The 19,085-nt window shown below is 37.2% G+C and overlaps 1 protein-coding gene across 1 annotated transcript; it reads right to left on the minus strand.

Moving 5' to 3' along the window:
- Positions 1-15,303: 15,303 nt before the first annotated feature.
- LOC143882263 (transcription factor MYB20-like) lies at positions 15,304-17,271 on the minus strand. Its single transcript, XM_077385767.1, has 3 exons — positions 17,017-17,271; positions 16,399-16,528; positions 15,304-16,034 (listed from the first exon to the last, which is right to left on the minus strand). The coding sequence occupies exons 1-3, from the start codon at positions 17,147-17,149 to the stop codon at positions 15,494-15,496; spliced, it is 804 nt and encodes a 267-aa protein (XP_077241882.1). The 5' UTR covers positions 17,150-17,271; the 3' UTR covers positions 15,304-15,493.
- Between the last annotated feature and the right edge of the window lie 1,814 nt (positions 17,272-19,085).

Genomic DNA, 19,085 nt, shown 5'->3' on the forward strand with positions numbered 1-19,085 from the left:
GGATACGTAGGCTTCTTTGGATGAATACCAGACCATCCGAGGACTCGAGCTAAATGGTTTAGAGTCTTAGGATTTGTTATGTTGTTATTGTATGTTTTGATGTGTTTTCTTACTTTCTTGTACTGATCCTATACCTTTAGCTGTAGCTTGCATGTGTATGTCCACCAGAACTTAGACACCAGTTAGGCATGTCACTCACAATCTAGTTGTCATTACGCGACACATCTTCTATTTTATTTTGTGTGTGGTTATTATTTAATCCCCGAGTCATGCATGATTAGGTAGACGTTCACTAAGGGATATTTGTTCCCATTTCACATCATTTTTACCCAAACTTCTTTGGAGTTAATGAAAATGGCATAAGAGACCAAGTGCTTGCACTCGGACGAATTGGGGGTGCTCTTCGGACCTTCTCCATTCGTAATCAGGCACGAGCCCATATATATTTCTGGTTATCCATTACACAGAGGATTTAATTTTGGGGTTCCATGGCCTATCCATGGATGGCGACTCTAAATTATTTTCAGGTATATCTCGGTTTCGAGCCTTGGCTCCGGATCGAGATGTATCTCATTCATTTTGTATCGCCACTCATGCTATGCTATGAGAGATGCATCTGTTTCGAGAGTTCCTTGGTAGAGCTCTCCTTCACATTGTGGAGATCTTTGAGGATGTAGGGACTCGTTTCCGCTCTCTCAGGATCGGGGTCCACAACAAGTTAGAGAGGGGCTCTATAAATGATGCAATGCATGCCTCCTATGGGTACACTATCTATCAAAATCATGGTAACCTTCCTGAGAGTAGGCTCTAAATTAGGCTTGTCCCCGAAGGAGAACTACTTAGCGAGACAAATCATGTCTCCTAAAATGGAGGGCTATAGATAACTCTTTCATTGCCCTTGCAATGAGAATGGTTTTAAAAATAATTTTAAAAAAACATCTAAAAGACTGGGCAAGCCTACTAAACAAAAGAGAGGAGTGCTGCTAGGACTAAAGCAAGTCCCCCTAAAAATGGGCTTGGGCTAACGCCTTCATCACTCTTGCAATAAGAGGAACTACTTTGTACTGAAAAGAAAGAAGAATGAAATGGAATCTTGTAATTATCTAAAATAGACAAGGATAATGCTATTCTTTGCCCATTGTAATATGCATTCAAATTTTAATATATATCCATTGGTTATAAGACTTATCTCTTCAGTACAAAAAAAAATATAAACAACATGCTATCATTAAACTAGATAATACAAGGATTAAAAAAAAAATTTGGTCTCACCTGTTCCATACAACCAATGATACTCAAATCATCCAATTATAGGCCATTGATTTCAGAATATATTATTGCAATATTACTAGGAACACTTGTGTAGCATGCCATTACTAAAACAGGATGAGGTGAATATCTGCACTTTCTAATTTTATCCATACAATTCAACTAATGTTGTTCCAATCATACAAAAATGTTGCTTATAAAATCTATTGTTCCAAAATTATTTTTTTTAAAAAAAAAAAATAAATCCAACATGTTGTCTTTCAAGCAAAGCAATGCAAATATTAGTATCTTATATCTCTTTTATTAAAATTCTATGCACAAAGAAAGGGCTCAAAAATGTGAAATAATAATAAAAATTGTTTTACTCAAATAATGCAACTACCTATGAATCAGCTCATATGAAAGGCTAAACCATCCAACAGAGAAAATACTTTATCCAAGAAGAAATTTCACACGGCAATACTAAATTAAGGAAACCACTTCAAATAATATGAAACTGACCTACATTCTTTATCCTTGACTACAAATTTCTAAAGTTCTCATTACTTCCCAATCAAAACTTCAAGTTACCTTGTTAACAAAATCAACAGAGTTTATTATAAGGTTTATCACAATGCCCCATGAAATTCCCAGAAATTAATTGAAGTACAAGAGCAAATATTCTTTGTTTGGTCATTAAACATGACTGGACTGGTGTTAACAAAATCAGGTTAAAGGAGGAAATTTTAATCCATAACCTGAATTTGGGACTTTGGGTTCAATTATAGAATCGAAATCCTCAAGTTATTCATAAGGTAAACCAAACAATCAACTAATTGAATCATACTATCATGTTCATATACTAGGTATACACTATATGAGCTAATAAAAAAAACCAAAGCATACTCAGCATTGCATAGACACAACTAAGGCTATCAACATTGACATCAACCTGTAAGCTCAATTCATTGTCTACGCAATATGTTAAGTTTTTGGAAAACAATTGAATACAACCGTAAAACGGCAAACTAATTTAATGCCCATCTGTCTATACGCACATGTTACCTCTGGCTAAGCAGAACAACCTTGGACATCTGACACCTTTGATAAGTGATCCAAATTATCTTATTCCATATGAATTGATACCACTTCAGCCCGAATAAGAAAGAAAACAAATTTCTCATATTGAATGAAACAACTACACTGACAGCACGTGACTGAATTCAAGGGTCTCTTCTAAAGACAATGACTCACACTTTTCAATATTTAAGGACATAGATCATGAGTAGACAAGGGAAAATCAAATTCTAGTGCAAAAACCCCATGCCTTGATGGTACCAAATTCAAACATGTAAGCCCACAACACCATGACAGAAGTTATAAAGGTTTAGAGGGCTGCAAATACCAAAGTGTAAAGAGGGCTGTCGTTATCAATATGAAGAGATGGTTGCCAAAACAAAGATATAGGGGTGCTATCGTTATCAAAAGGGGTGAGAGCTGTCCATCTCAAAAAGAAGAAGATAAGAGGGTTGTCCATATATAAAAAAAAGGGATAGTAAAGCTGCCAATATCAAATGTATAAGGGCTGCCCTTATCAAGTGTATAAGGGGGCTGCTCATTTCAAAATGAATAGGGCTGCCATTACCAAAGAGGTGTGTGGCTGCCATTTTCAAAGAGGTGTGGCTGCCATTATAAAAAAGGTGAAGAGGGCTGCTCATATCAAAAAATGGTTAAGGGGCAGCTCATATCAAAAATAGTTATGTGCGCTACCCATATCAAATGGGTATGTGATTAAATTCTGATGTGCGGTAACCATAACAGCAAATCAAGTAGGGAATAAAATGGGGGAACAAGCTTATATGACCTTCTTAACATGGGGACATTAACTAATTAGAAAAGAAACACCCCCCAAGTCCGTACAGTTACTGTGGGTACTTGAACAACTATCAAAAGGTAACTACAGCTTGTCGATGTAATTCCCTTAATGTATAACAAAACATTAGAAAATGTCATAGTTCTGTCAGGAACGTGAAATGAAATGTATAGGCTTTATCATAATCAAATCGATAAAATTTAAATGGCCTATTAAATTCAATCAAATAATTACATCAAAAGGTAATTCAACTCAGGGAATATAACCTAATTTGACCTTTCCAGGCATATCAAAAAATTACTATGATTATCAAATGGACATATTTAATTGTACAATTAATAAGAAGAAAAACAACAAATCATCATCAAATGATCTAAAGATTAATCTGAGTGATTACTCTCCTCAAACGACTTCTATAAATCCAGATGGTTATCACAAGTTCACTCTACTGTAAGTAAGAAGAATGGAAGAAATTTTGAAACAATTTGAGCTCTAGAATGTAGATTTTCTTAACTAACCCAAAGACAAATTTATTTATTAATAGCAGGCACTCACAAAATGAAGGACTCATGAGGATCCATGCTGATGATATGCAGGCCAAATTATCAGTTTGAAAGAATTTTATAAATTTGGTCCTACAATCTAAGCTAAAATAACCTTAGATGTAAGAATATAAAAAATGACTTTATCAAAGACCAAAACTCAGGAAGTACAGCACAGATTCTGCAAGGTACATAGCAAGAGGTTTAGATATCAAATGGCTTGGCTGTATTTGCTTCTTGATATAATCAAATCAATTATTATGTGGGGGCTAAAATTTAACACAGGTAAACAACAAAGTGATTTATACTTTCAGCGAGCAATAACTTAATGTGACCATGCTTTCCAAGGTCAAATCTTTCATCCCATCTATCAATTTTCTTCGAGAACCAAATGGAAATTTGTAGACAAAAAAAAAGCATATATATAAAAACTGATGATTATTAGGGTAATGAAATCCTATACTAATAAGGAGTCTAAAAATGAAATCCTATATTATCATAAACAGAGGTCAAAGTAAAATATATGAGATCAGTCCTCCTATTAATTAAACATACCCTATATAAGTAATGAGGGAATATATAAAGAATTTCTCAAGAACAGAAAACAGAGCATTCAAAACGCAATGATCAGAAGACATATATTTGGAGAATTCGACAACATGCGGATAAAAAAAAATCACACAGAAGAAAGATTATAATGACATTAAAAAAATGAAAAGAAGCTAACCTTACCTCCTTTGAATTACTTATACAAAGTAAAATGGCTGAAGAAAGCCTGAAAACAGCAATTGAATCCTCTTTCTTCCTTAGTTCTGCTCAATCTCTATTCTATGGATTATTTTTCTTCTCTAATTTTTCACAAACTTTACAAAACCTAAAAGAAAATGAACTTTCATCCTTTCTGAAATTGGAGATGGTGCGGAGTTGCGGCCGGAGTTACGGCCGGAGTTATGGCCGGAGAAGAAGAAGATACTTAGGGTTTAAGGGAAAATTTAAACTTTATAGCTGAGATGGAAAACTAAAAAATAATAGCCACTGAGATTAACAAGAGTAGAGAATAAGACTATTGGAGTGAAAATCCGGCCGAAGCTCCAGTGATTCGCCGGAGGAAGATGATCGGAGAAGAAAGGTGAAGAAATAGGGTTTCCTAAGAAAGTTTCATATGATTCCTTGAAGATAAGATTGCAAGATGAACAAAGAACAATAGAGAAGGGATTGCCGGTAAGAATTTGGCCATAATCCGACCGGAATCAAGCCGGAGAAGATGACCGGAGAGTTAGGGTTTGGGTCGTGAGATCTACTTTCTCACTCTAAAATCTCAGACTCTCTCTCTAAAAAATATGGTTAGGGAAAACCTCCTTAGCAAAAATGAGGACCCTTGCCCTCTATTTATAGAAAAATCCCATAATTGTTTTGCCCCTTAATTTGTCTTGGACAACCCTTTATATGTATTTTTACACTTGTTTTGGTTAAGAAAGGGTGGTCCGCAAGAAAAGTATTTAATGAAAATAAAGAGTTAATTCACGCCCTTTTAGTTGTCCAAGGACACCCTCCTGCTGCTATTTAGACAATGAATTAATCTGACAAGACACCCCTCAGATCGGACAAACCACCCCCTTCTGCTACACTACGCACAATGTCTGGCTTGTTTGCTTAGCAAATCAGCTCGGATTTCAATGAAATCTTGCAGGGACCATGGTAGGACCCTAAGCTAGCCTAGGGAGAAATTTGAGGTTCCAAATCAATGATTTGATGGGTTTTATTCAAAACAAGCTATTTGGGGTTCGGTCAAAATGGGGTGTCTACACCCCCATAGGAGACATACATTGTCTCATTAATTATAGTTGTCCTCTTTATTTGGGAGACTTGCTCAGTCTCTCTAATACCTTTGTTTATCTCTTCTTGTTATGTGAGGCATATTTTGACTTATTAGCACCCTTTATAGAGTGTTAGTCATACTTTGACTTATTTGCACCCCCTCATAGAGTGTTAGTCATACTTTGATTTATTTGCACCCTCTCATAGAGTTTTAATCAGACTTTGACTTATTTGTACCCCCTCATAGAGTATTAATTGTGCCTTGACTTACTTGCACCATTTTTATTGTTGATTGTTTAGGAGTCTATCTAATAGACTATTAGTTTGTCCTCTAGCTTAGGAGTTTGTCCTTTAGTGTTGTTGTCACTCCCTTTTCCCTTAGAGATTTGTTTAGCTTTGTTAGAGCTTTACCTTACTTGAGATCTTATCAATTTTCATTTTCTTAGGATACTAGTTTGTTTGTTTAGGGTTTCCCCTTTTAGCTCTAGGAATTTTACCCTGGTGTGGTGTTTTGTATGTTCCCTTTGGCCAAAAGGGTGAAACTTTCATTTTGAAAATTCAAAAAACATTGAAACATTTTAAAATTCAAAAAACATTAGAAACTTTCATAACTCAAAAACATTTGAAATAGTTAAAAATATTTTCACAAATATTGTGGATTTCATTTGCATATAAGGGTGTCAATTTTGGCTCGGGCTCGGAAGCTCGCTCGAGCTCGGCTCGAAAAAAGCTCGGCTCGAATTCTTAACGAGCCGAGCCCGAGTTAGGCCAGGCTCGGCTCGGCTCGTTAAGGCTCGTTAAGAATTTAATATATTTATATATATATATATATATATTATATATTAATATATACATTAAAAGGGTTGTCCATGGAGTGAAAAGGGGGGGCAAAATATGTCACTTCATTTTTGGAACCCCATTTGTTACTAGGGCCACCCCCCGTAGTGTAAAAAAAGTAGTCAAATTACACTAGTAGGGCTGTCCAGGGAAGATGAGGGGTGTGAAAATAATATAACCCGAGCTCGGTAAGGCTCTCGAGCCTGACCGAGCCCGAGCCGAGCCTCACTTGTGAGCTTAACGAGCCGAGCCGAGCCTGGCCAAGCTCGGCTCGGCTCGGCTCGTTTACACCCCTATTTGCATAAGAGCCGACAAAATACTTCTATGGAGAGCACGCGGTCCTTTTAAATTTTCAAATCCTCCTTTGTCCATTTCCATCGAATACCGCGTATCATGCGGTGGATTTAGTGGGACCCATCATCCACTAATAGCCCAATGGAGAGTCGAGAGTGCGTGGCACTCTCAAGAGGGCTCTCTGGGGCCCACATTTCTCTGCCACGTTGCCACATTCCCGATGAGAATTATGGGTACAGACTATTCAAGAATCTTCATCTCATGTCTAGAATAAACATGTTTATCCAGAGATTCCAGTCTCATCTCCCACTATCTTCGCCTAGGCCCACAATTTTCTAGTGGGGAGATGAAATAATCGCCCCCTATTCATCCATTGGGCCACCCCCTTGTAGTGTAGGCAAGGGAGCTGTTGAGCACTAACAAAAGGTTGTTTGTTCTCTTTTCGTTGTTTTTCCTAAACGCGTGTGTTTCCAAGTGAGAAGAGGACTTACCGACTAACTTACGACTATTCAAAGTCTTAGCTGGGACTCACCTCTGACCTTTTCTCTAGCTGCGACACGTGGGATCTAGTGCGTGACATGTGTCATGAAAGCACCGGGCCAAATGTTCCACTTTTCTGAGTCAACACTTTCTTTCATGTGTTGTGTTAGTGTGGTTGCCACGTGGCAATAGGACACCACATGGGACCATCATATGTGTAATTGTCTTGATATCTTAATACTAGCATGGACTTATGGTTAGCAAATAAATTTAAATGAAAATCAGTTATAAACTATTACAAATAATAATAATAAAAGATGAGATTTGGTCCCCCATATAGTAATTAAACTGGTTAAATCGAATGAGATTACGTTGATGAAGTCCTTTAGTTCTTGAATGACTCGGTTAGGCTTGAATTGAGTTGATTGGGCTTTGGGACTATGATTGCTTTAAATTATGTTAATGATTAAATTATCCTTTATTTTACAAAGACGAGCATTAACTGGGGGTCTGTTTCTCAGCTTATTGTGTTCTATTTTCAAGGGATTGAACCTAGGGGGACTCACAATTACACCTACCACAACTTTCTCTTATTCCACCTGTGATCTTAATTCATTTTTTCAAGCTAAGACGTGGTAGTCACTAGCTAAATTATATTTCCGTAAGTATAATAGGTGCAAAGCACTTAGCTTGTGAATTACTAATTAAGTTTAATCAATATCCATGCATCAAACTATGCTATAAATGAGTGAAAATTTGGGATAATGTAAGAACCAGAGAAGAACACAAATTATAAGAAAAAATAATAAAATATGCTGCCTTTAATCCTAAATTGTTCGTTAACCCCATGATCGGGCTGACAACTGCTCGCTCGAGTGGATGATACTCTGTTCGGCCATTCGGTTCTTTTTTCCTAGTATTTTGCGTAAATTTAAAAGATAATAAACTATAAATAATTTGTAAACAAAGAGGATAATTATAGTTGGATTATTAGTCTAATCAATCTATAATTTAGCTTACTTCTACTATCTATTAATCTAAAAATACTTCTATTATAATACTAAAAAAATGAAGATAGAAGGTGGAAAGTTGAAGAAGATCTGCTCAACAGCTTAGGATAAAATCCAAATTTTATTGAGCTCAACCTATTATCTATTTATTTGAGATTTTAAAGAGTTATCTCTAGAAAATTGTAGAAAATATTGTGTTGCCTAAGTGAAAGTGACGTCCAAATTTGTACGATGAAAATTTGGATAAAATATCACCCAAATCTATGTGTGGATCTGAATTTTTGGGATAAAATGCATTTAAAGAACTTAAATTTGCATAGATGACACTTTCCTTGAAATTTGTGCATAGTTATAACTATGGTTAGATACGATTTTGCTAAGTCGGACTTCATATTGTTAAAGTATAAAAGAAAAATAACGCCTTTCTCTAATAGCTTAACCTATTGGAGAAGTTTGGTTAGTTAACATGGTATCAGAGCCAAAGGTCTCGAGTTCAAACTTCCCGGATAGCGAAAACCTACATGCAATGATCAGCCGAAAGTGGGACCACATGTGCCACGTGTTTGCCAAGTGGGCCACACTTGCGGGGGAGTGTTAAAGTATAAAAGAAAAATAACGCCTTTCTCTAATAGCTTATAAGCTATTGGAGAAGTTTGGTTGGTTAATACATATTAGGGTATAAAGGGTGTTACAAACTCATGGTGTTAAATGCAAAGTGAAATTAAGGGGAGTGAGGATGTTTTGTAAAGTGAGTTTATACCTTAATGATTTTAAAGTGGGTAAAATATATTTGAATATGTGGGGAACGTTTTCAAAAGTACTATAATACTTGGGTCATATAAAGAGGGATAATTACCCCCTTTAGGGAGGCATTCATCATTCGAGTTAGTTTGTTAAGAACAAAATGAAGTATCTACATGTCATCCCAACTAAAATGACTATGTTCTTAAAATGGGATTTGCTAGGAACCCTTGCAGATGGTCTGTTGCATGAGAGAGCAGCCACAAAGGCTCAATTTTCAACAGATTTTGTCTTTATTCATGAGGTGGCTGCTCTCTCATGCAACGGACCGTCGGCGAAATGCCTTCTGCAATGGTCCCTAGCAAATCCCTTTTAAAATAAGGTTCTCCATTCATCTCTAGTTAAATAGTGCTTTACCCCTAGATGTCGAGTCAACTGCTTGCCTCAACCCATTTCAGGGAGAACCAGTAAGCTCTGGAGTGACATTTTACCCCTAACCAGAGCTCATCCGCTGATTCTCCAACATCAGTAACATTTATTCATTTCCAAGTTCAAACTTTGTTCTACCAATCTTCCCAGTTGCTTCAAAAGTGCAACCAAGTCACGTCGTTCATCACCATTGATCTATTCCTTGTCTCGGGAAAGTGAGTTACCTAGAGAACTATCGAAAGAGCTTTCAAATCATTTTCCATTAAAGTGAACTCTAATTACAAATGAGATTTGTTTTTATGTTTCCTCAAGAGCAATATTTTTTCAAGATTAACCTTCAAACTGCTGTTAGAGTAATTAGGTCAAGCAAGAGATTGCTTGAAGCATTACACCCAAGGTATCTAATTTGGAATACCAAGTTTGTTGCCTCCAGCCCCTATATATATTAGATACACTAGGGTTTTAATAGGTTAGTGGGCTCTAGCCCAAATAGGCCCACTACACCGGTCCATTATCTTATTGGGCTTATATTAGAACATATATGGGTTATATTATATACCCAACAATCTCCTCCTATGTTCTACATATAGCACAATCCAATAGATAGATAGTGTAATGTTCAAAACAAAATATTGAATCACCCACATCACCATGTGGTCTATATCATAAAAGATCTGTAATCCAACTGAAAACATGAATCCTTTTATGACAAACCAAGAGTTTTAGATATACAACAAGCTAAACTCAACCAAAAAGTAGTTTCACATATAAGTGAACCCCACTGATCTTAGATGAATTCATTCATGGGGTATGATTCTCATCGAGATCCAAAATAAAGTTCCACAAAAAAGTGAACTCTATGCATACTGAAATGCAGGCATAGTCTTTATGACTTTAGAAGATTTACTCATCAAGTAAGTCATCTTCATCAAAGTCCAAATCAAGACAAGCTCCTCCTTTTTCGTCAATCCCTGTGAATTACCAAATATGGATTTCATGAAAATGAATCCAATCATTTGTGTAAAACACTAAAGTATCTAGTTCTACCTGAAGAAGAACTTAGTACAATTCCATAATTCACGAAAGTATCTAGTTCTACCTGAAGAAGAACTTAGTACAATTCAAAATGGCTGAAAAAGTATCAGTATCACTCTCACCATAAGCATCATTGTCAAGTTTCAATAAAGAACAAGACCTAAACAGCTTCTTTTGCAAATAACCATTCTGAATTGTCAAGTTTCATTAAAGAACAAGACCAAATAGTTTCTTTTGCAAAGAATCATTTCATGTTTCTTTTTGGAATGTTACAGTCATCTTATCCATATTTGAGTTAAGCTGTATCATCAAGTTTGGAATGTACAGCCTTTCCCAAAAAGGACATGTCATCAAATGTGGAATGACACACAACAACTGTAAACATCATCGAAACATATCAAGTGCCTATCTTGGCCAAAAGAGAGATTCGAAGATTCAAAATAACATGGATGTAGGTTAAGTCCTGTCTATACAGACTTTAACCCCATCTCCCCTACAATTTTGAATATTCGATCGTTGGTCAATCTCTTTTGTGAGAGCTTCGGCCTATTATCATTCGATTTCGTATCAATCAAAGTGATAATCTCGTGTTCTTGAGATAATTCAGCATGTCATTTTTCAGCCTAAGATATCTCCACTTACCATTAAAGAGTGAGTTCTTCACAACCATAGTTGTTGCTTGATTATCATAGAACATACTGAAGGAACTAATCGTCAACCGGGTCAGTGGAATATCCATAACCATATTTAGATACTTTATCTCTTTTACTTCATTTGCAACTGAAGTTAGAGCATAAAGTTCAAATTTGACTTCCACACAACAGCAGTAGATTTGTTGTCCCATAATTCTGATCCCCATGATTCATCAGAATATCCTTCCACAATAAGTGGATGGCCACCATAGTTTTGAGCATACTCTTGAGTATATGAAAGGTATCTCATCAGCCTCATAAGGGCATCTCTATGCTCAAGGCCAGGATTGCTAGTAAAACGACTCAGCATGCCAACTATAAAGGCTATGTCTGGCCTAGTGCAACACAAATCATACATGAGACTACCAATCAGTTTAGAATAATCTAACTGACTCACACTGTCTCTTCTGTAGAGATCAACTGCTTGGTATAATCAAAATGGTGTCTCAATCGGTTTGCACTCATTGCATCCTCAAAAGAAAGTAGGTTTTCATATAATGGGCTAGGCCAAGGGTGATTCCTTGCCTTTCAAAAACTTCATTTCATACCAAGAATGATGTTAAAACACCAAGGTCTTTTCATGTCAAATTATTTACCCAAGGTTAGTTTCACATTACTCATCACAGAGAGAGATTGGAAACAAGAATCAACATCTACATACAAGCAGATAATTATGACTTTATTCGACACAAAACGATAGTAACGGCATTTATCCGAGTAATTTGTCAGAAACCCAAAGCTCTTTACTACTTTGTCAAATTTCGGATGTCACAATTTAGGTGCTTGATTAAGACCAAAACAAACTTTGTATAATCATATACAAATATCTACTTACAGCCCATAGTCTTAGCCCATTTTGGCAAATCGACTAGCTGCCAAGTTAGATTTTCTAACAGAGAGCTCATTTCATCATGAATGGCTTCTGCCCACAACATAGAGTCCCTAAATCTCATCACATCCTGATAGGATGATGGATCATTCTCCAATTGGTAGGTCACAAAGTCCTCACCAAATTCTTGGATACTCTATCACATGGAGAAGCATATAGAGATTTAGGATGTGATTTGCAGTCAAAGCTGCCTCTCCCCAAATGCAACTAAGCATGCCAGCTGACATTAACATGGAGTTCAAAATTGAAGTTAACGTCATGTTCTTACACTCAGCTATGCCAATTGATTGAGGCGAGAGAGGATCAGTAGTGTCAAGGATTATGCCCTAAGAGGCACAGAATTCCGTGAACCCTGTCAATGTGTATCTTCTCCTTCTCTATCACCCCTAACTCTCACACTTGTCAAATGTAATTGACATATATAATGGTATCTTATGAGTATTAGTAAGTTAGACCATTTTCTGATAGTGCACATGTCCCAATCGGTTGTGTAACAACTTAGGAGCAATTAGCGGTGAACTATCCTAACTAACAGTCTCATTATCTAAACTCAAATCAAACATACCATCTATCAAATATGCACAATCAAAATAGTATGAGTTAACAATCAAAGTTACTCTACCACACATAAATAAAGTACATATGCCAGCGTAGTCTAAAAAAAAAACATAGTCTAAAAGACTAATAGAACTTAAATTCTTTTGAAGAGCAAGAACTACTTTAACAATTTTTAAAGTTAGTATTTGTCAAGAAGAAAGGACCAAGTTCGCAGTACCAGTGTGAGTAATTGCTGCCTCTACTCCACTAGCCATTGTAACGGTCTCTTCGCGGCAACAACATCAACTAGTAGTTTCTTGGAGTTGCAAATATGACAAGTGGCTCCTGTATCTAACCACCAATCTGAAGAAGTACTGGCCTTACCGTTGCCTAACATAGCAACAAAACTCTTAGGCTCAGTCTTACCCACCATCATATGAGCTTCCTTCTGTGGTGTGTCAGATTTAGACTTGTTAGGTAGCCTACAATCTGCCGCAAAGTGATCACATTTCCCACAGTTGTGGCACTTGCCCTTCTTTTCTGGAATATAGGCTTTTTGGCCTCCAACTTGGGATTGTCACTTTTAGGTGACTTGGATTTTCAAGAAAATTTCTTGGGATTTGTTACCGCGTTACCAGCAGACTGTTGCTGTCTAACCATCTCCAAGTTATTCCTGGCTCAATTCTCATCTTCGATTCGAAGGAATCGTTTGAGATCATCCAGTCCCACTTGCACCTTTTTCCTATACATTTCATTTTTAAAAGAATGCCATTGAGATTCATTAACTTCTTCATTCGTGTCAGCAAAGGTACTCAAAACGGTGTAAAAACAATTCATATATTTTAGACCGAATTGAGTCTTTCACTTCCATGAATTAAACTCAGATCCACCAAAGGATTGAAGTTTGACCATCTCAAAGGGAATAGTAGTCTTTTCCATTTTAGACTAACTACAAAAGGAAATATGGAAAGAGTGCACCTGATTTGTGTATCGCGAAAGCTGAAGCCAAATGGGTGAACCAAATCGCGTACCAAATCCAAATCCAACAGCCAAGGTGAAACCCTTCAGCAACAGATAACCACCAAGGTAATAACCCAAACCCAACTGACAGCTATTGGGATTTACAGGGGGTGAACCAGAGAATAAAGAAACAGCTAAGGCCAAACCCGAGGCATTTAGGCTCATGCAAGAACTGGTGGCGAACCAAACAGATTCAAAAGAACCCAAACTGTCAACAAAACTGGTTGTAGAGAACTGGTCTAAAACCAGTTTCACAAACTGAACCAGTTGTAAAGTCTGAGAAAACTACTTCCAAAAAGCCGGCCACAAATGCTGCGAAGGTAACCAGTTAGAAGCCGGCGGCTTGCATCAGTTGACATCAATTTCTGAAAAAAATAGATTTCTCGTCCTACTGTCTCAAACCAATTATGTCTGAGAAGATTCACAAGAACCAGCTTACAAGACCACTTGGAATTGGCGGTAATTACTCTTGCGAGATGAGTGAATCAATCAACGGTTACAAGTTTCTCGTATAAACCAGTTTCCAAATCGCAAAAACAGTTACACAAACTGATTTCTTGCTCTTGTGCTCCAAATATCGCATAAAACCCTCTTAGGCACAGAATATCCCAAAAGGTGACAAATATCGCACACAGCTGATATAGCGCATAGATATCATGTCCAAATAGGTGACAAATATCTCTGGTTCGAACCAAATAGCTCCAATAGACCAATCCACCAAGGCGATTCGGCTCCAACAATTGGATTCCGAAATTTCGCCCTCCAACTCGATCACAAAGAACTTCCACAATTTCAGCCCTTTGGAGCAGAGAGGTTACACCAATCTCTTGTAGAGAAAGAGAGGTAATTGATTTGCAGGGGAGGGTTTTCCAGTCCAAAATTCCAGCCAAGAGGAAATCAAATCCCTATCTTTAGACCGAAAGAAAGAGATTTTGGAGAGCCGCCAACCTGGAATAACCTTCACATCCGTGTGAACGAAGTTAGGAACAGATCCAAGGGGCAGATGTTTGAAAGAAACCCACTTCAAGAAAAATTCTGTCCGGCTAAATGATCCCCCGCCCAAAAAAAAAATTTTGTGGGAGATAATACCCACGCCCAAAAAATTCGAGTGAGTCAAACCCACGCCCAGAAACTATCGAGGGATAGAAACCCCATCGCGATCTGCTTCGGTGTTCTCTGGTTGGAAATCTTGAACCCACCATAAAAAAAAACAAGAGAGAAAAGGCAGACTTCCTTCCTCATGTCTGATGAGAGGAGGTGGGCTGCTTCACAAATCCACCGTGTGCCTCCAATTATTCCAACGAGTTGATCTCAAACCAAAATCGTAGATCTGTAGATCCAAGTGAGAGGATGGGCGTGGGTTGTGATAAAACATTCAGAGAAAAAACAAAAGAAGTGTCTAGATCAAACTTCTGTCACTTCTTCGCTTTCTTGATCCCACGTCCAAAACGATGAAATAAACCACCGTCCAATGATTTCGGGAGAGAAGAAACCCATTAAAAATCCCAAGAAAGAGACACGCCCAATTCAATTCTCTGAGGAGTAAAAATCCACGCTCAATATTGATTCAAGGGTAATGATGGAGACGACCAAAACTAGGGCTTTTTCTGTGTTGCTTCAAGATTGTTAGAGTAATTAGGTCAAGCAAGAGATTGCTTGAAGCATTACACCCAAGGTATCTAATTTGGAATACCAAGTTTGTTGCCTCTAGCCCCTATATATATTAGATACACTAGGGTTTTAATAGGTTAGTGGGCTCTAGCCCAAATAGGCCCACTACACCGGTCCATTATCTTATTGGGCTTATATTAGAACATACATGGGTTATATTATATACCCAACAACTGCACCTATAATAAATTAGAGAAATTACAAACAAATCTCATTACATGTCCCTCCTCTCATTTCTCTTTAAGAAGGCGGCGAAAACTTCACAAAACCTGATAAAACCCCACCAATCTACCAAAGAAAATTGCCAAAATCTACCCATATGCAAATTCCAATAACGAGAGCTCTAGTTTCCATGAATCTTGATCAAAAGCCATCCTCTAATACTGACTGAACGTATCTACAGTCAGAGTTCTATCACCATCATCACATATCAAATCCCAACCGTTGAAATTCTCCATCCCCCACAAATACATGTTGCCGGATTCTTGCCATTCCATACTAGAAAAATTGAATTTGGGTTCCACAAAACTTGAGCAAGATGATGATGATGATGATGATGAGGGATCAACACATGGGGCTAACATTTCATCAGGTTTGATTAAAGGGACTTCATCAGTGCAAAAGAGAGGGGATATGCATAGAAAGGCATCAGACTCCATGGAATTAAGTGCACTTGAAATGCTGCTTTCTTCTAAAATGGTTGACTCTAAAGATGTGGTATTTCTCTTCTCCTCAGAGAGAGGTGGAGGATTGTTTTTTTGTTCTTTTTCTTGTTGTTTTTGATAAGTTGGAGAGATTGGTTTATGAGTAAGAGGATCAATTCCCATCTTCCTTAGTTTTTTCTTGATGTGAGTATTCCAATGGTTCTTTATCTCATTGTCAGTTCTTCCAGGCAGCTGAGCAGCAATCTTGGACCATCTGGACATAAAACAAAAGAAACACAAAAAGAACATAAGCTTTTAGTTAAAGTAAAACCAAAATGGAATGTACTTTAATATTTTAATATATCAGAAACTTTTACCTAATTTGGCAAATTGACAACGAAGAACATGACAATTAAAAAAGGCAAATGATATTGGCACTACCATGTTTTTATAATTGCACTAACTTAGCTTGTCTTTTATTATTTAAACAACTGTCAAAGGTTATTACAGTTCCCAAAAAGCTGTCAGAAGTCAATTATAAATGAAAAGATAAGTTGAGTATGTGCAATTATTTAAACATGGCAGTGCCAATATTAGTAGCCTAAAAAAACAGAACATAACAGTTAAAAATGGAGAACCTGTTCCCAAGATGAGCATGGAGATCAATGACCATTTTCTCCTCAGTTTCTGATAAGAAACCCCTCTTCAAGTCAGGTCTGAGATAGTTAGTCCACCTTAGCCTGCAACTTTTTCCACACCTCAGCAAGCCTACAGAAACACCCACAAGAACAAAAATTCAGAAAAAGAAACAATAAAAAAGGAGGGAGATAAAAAAGAAGGAACACCTTAAACAAGTTTTTCCACTAAGCAATGCTAAGAAAACACCAAGAAATTGTCAAGAGAAAAAAGTTTCCCTCACATAAGCAATTGAACAACACCCACAATTTCAAGGAATCAATTTAATTTCTCTTTTAATTTTTGTAAACTAAAATTTTCCCCTAAGCCTCAAAATCTAAGCAATGCTACAACAAGCCAATCTATAACCCTTCTCTCCAAAATATCTTGGAGAGACTAGAGTGCTATAACATGCATCTTAACATGTTAAGTAATGTTCTAGTTCTCCTTTAAGAACAAACACTATAACAAATAATAAAAAAAAAGAAAAATTATCGACATAGAAATTCTATCTCTTTAATACAAAAAAAGAAAAAGAAGTTGGTTTTCGTATTATGAGAAACTTAAAAACATTCCAAGACCTGCAAGCTTAGGAACAGCTCTCCAACAGCATTGGCCATTGGTGAGTATGAAGTTGACAAGCTTCATGTCTTCCTCAGTTGTCCATGGTCCTTTCTTCAGACCTACTTTGTCACAACAAGGTTGTCTTCCCATTTCCCCAAAACTAAAAACCCAAAAGATATCAAGGACAAAAAACAAAGGAAAAGAAGTAAAGTCTGTAGAGGCAGAGAGAAAGAGAATGAGGCCCTTAAAAAATCTCACCACATTCGTTTATAAATCTCTTGAACCCACAAAACAAGTTTCATAGGGCCTTGTTTTCTAACCCAAAGTCACCATTCACACGCGTCTGATTGCACCTGCCACGTCAGTTTCAGAAAACGCCTCCTCATCCGCTCCCTTCGCTTGCTTCGTAAGCGTGTGGAAGAACAAACAGTGATGAGATTTGGCCCTTGCCAAATGGTGGACCCCACGGCAGAAAACTGGGTAAATCAGATCCATGCCGTTGAATGTCAATGATTTGTGATCTCTGTTAATTAGGCCCGCTGATCGGACGGTCATCTGTTAGACTATGGCCCACATCCGGTTTTCTTCGGTTTTTTAATCTTTTATCTAAAAGGGATGGGAATGTGGGGTCCACATCTTAACCCAATGAGAACACGCGGCATGGACCAGCATCTGATGTTCTCCTTTTGATTTTTGTCCTTTTACCCTCCTTTTTCTTGTGTTCACACATTCCACTTGAGTCATCTGGTGGCCTGTAATTCTCCAACTATCGTTTTCTATTCCCAGTGAGACATCGCTATATTTTGTTAGAAAAGGCCAAGAGACTCTCTCTTTTCTTTAGAAGATCAATACTGAAATTTCTCGTGGATTTTTTTCCAAGAGAACGAATAGGCACAATCAAGCGCCATTGCTATTGATTAATTTTTAAGGTGCCACACGAAGAACACATTTTTTTTATAGGTAAGCTGGGGTTTGTTGGGGACCGACCCCTAATGGTTTATTAGAATGATAAAGATATACAATCATCGTACAAACTATAACCCTATCACAAGAATAGGGATACAGACCAAGACCAAGAGCCACGAGGAACACATCTGCATAATTGAGAGACAGTTTATTTGTACAACATCATAAGGGACCCACGCAGTCTTTAATCCTATGGCCATCCCACATGGTCTATCACGACCATGTGAAACATGAGATTTTATATGGTGTAAGCCCTTATAGTACCATATTTCTCAAAAATATTGTACGGACGTACCACATCATAGGTTGATTCAAGCCGTCCATATGATGAAACACAAGGTAAATAGGTTGTTCCCCAAAATCATTTCCATAAAATGATCATAGCCGTCCGATCTAGCTATAGAGGTTTTCATAATATGCATTTCCTCTATAGATCGGAGGGATGGGAGGGATGGGATCATAATATAGAAATGATTTTCTGGGTACAACCTATTTATGTTGTGGCCATCATATGGACGATTTGAAACATCCTTTACTGTGGTCCGTACGGTACTTTTTGAAAAATAATGGACTATAAGGGCTTACACCATATAATTTCTCGAATTTTACAACCCTTCATATACTTACTTTTCATAGAATTTTTCATTATCATTCAAGGAGAACTGCAAACATACTAGACCTTGGAATTTTATTTTTCGGAAAATATTATTTTTCTGGATTCAATGACCCAACTCCTAACGTATATAATGTTTGCTTTTGAGAGAGAGAGAGAGAGAGAGAGAGAGAGAGAGAGAGATAAACTTATCGTGAGACAATGACAATAAATTCAAAATACCGGAGTCCTTTCCGTGATGAGGCTTGGATTCTTTTGGGTAGTCAACAGGAAATCTTCTCAGGCTTGGTTTTTCTATTTGTCAAGGCTGGAAAAAGAAAGACGCGTTTGTGAGCAGGCTTTCTAGAGAAACTAAGCTATGATTTTCAAGACAATTTATTGTTTCCTTTTTGGTGCTAGTCTTCCTATTCTGATGAATCTATATGTGTATGTATATTGACCCAGACCATTCATCTAGTTTGCAACAAACACACCAATGGGGAGATGATACTTAAATATCTGACCATC

The sequence above is a fragment of the Tasmannia lanceolata genome, unplaced genomic scaffold (assembly GCF_043159265.1).
Source record: "Tasmannia lanceolata isolate RefF3 unplaced genomic scaffold, GAP_Taslan_0.1 ptg000002l, whole genome shotgun sequence".
NCBI lineage: Eukaryota > Viridiplantae > Streptophyta > Magnoliopsida > Canellales > Winteraceae > Tasmannia > Tasmannia lanceolata.

Coding starts and splice junctions, on each gene's coding strand:
- LOC143882263 (XM_077385767.1), bottom strand. CDS start 17,149: ATGGGAAGACAACCTTGTTGTGACAAAGTAGGTCTGAAGAAAGGACCA. Junction 16,529..17,016: donor AGCTGTTCCTAAGCTTGCAG/GTCTTGGAATGT, acceptor GTGTTTCTGTAG/GCTTGCTGAGGTGTGGAAAA. Junction 16,035..16,398: donor CATGCTCATCTTGGGAACAG/GTTCTCCATTTT, acceptor TTTTATGTCCAG/ATGGTCCAAGATTGCTGCTC.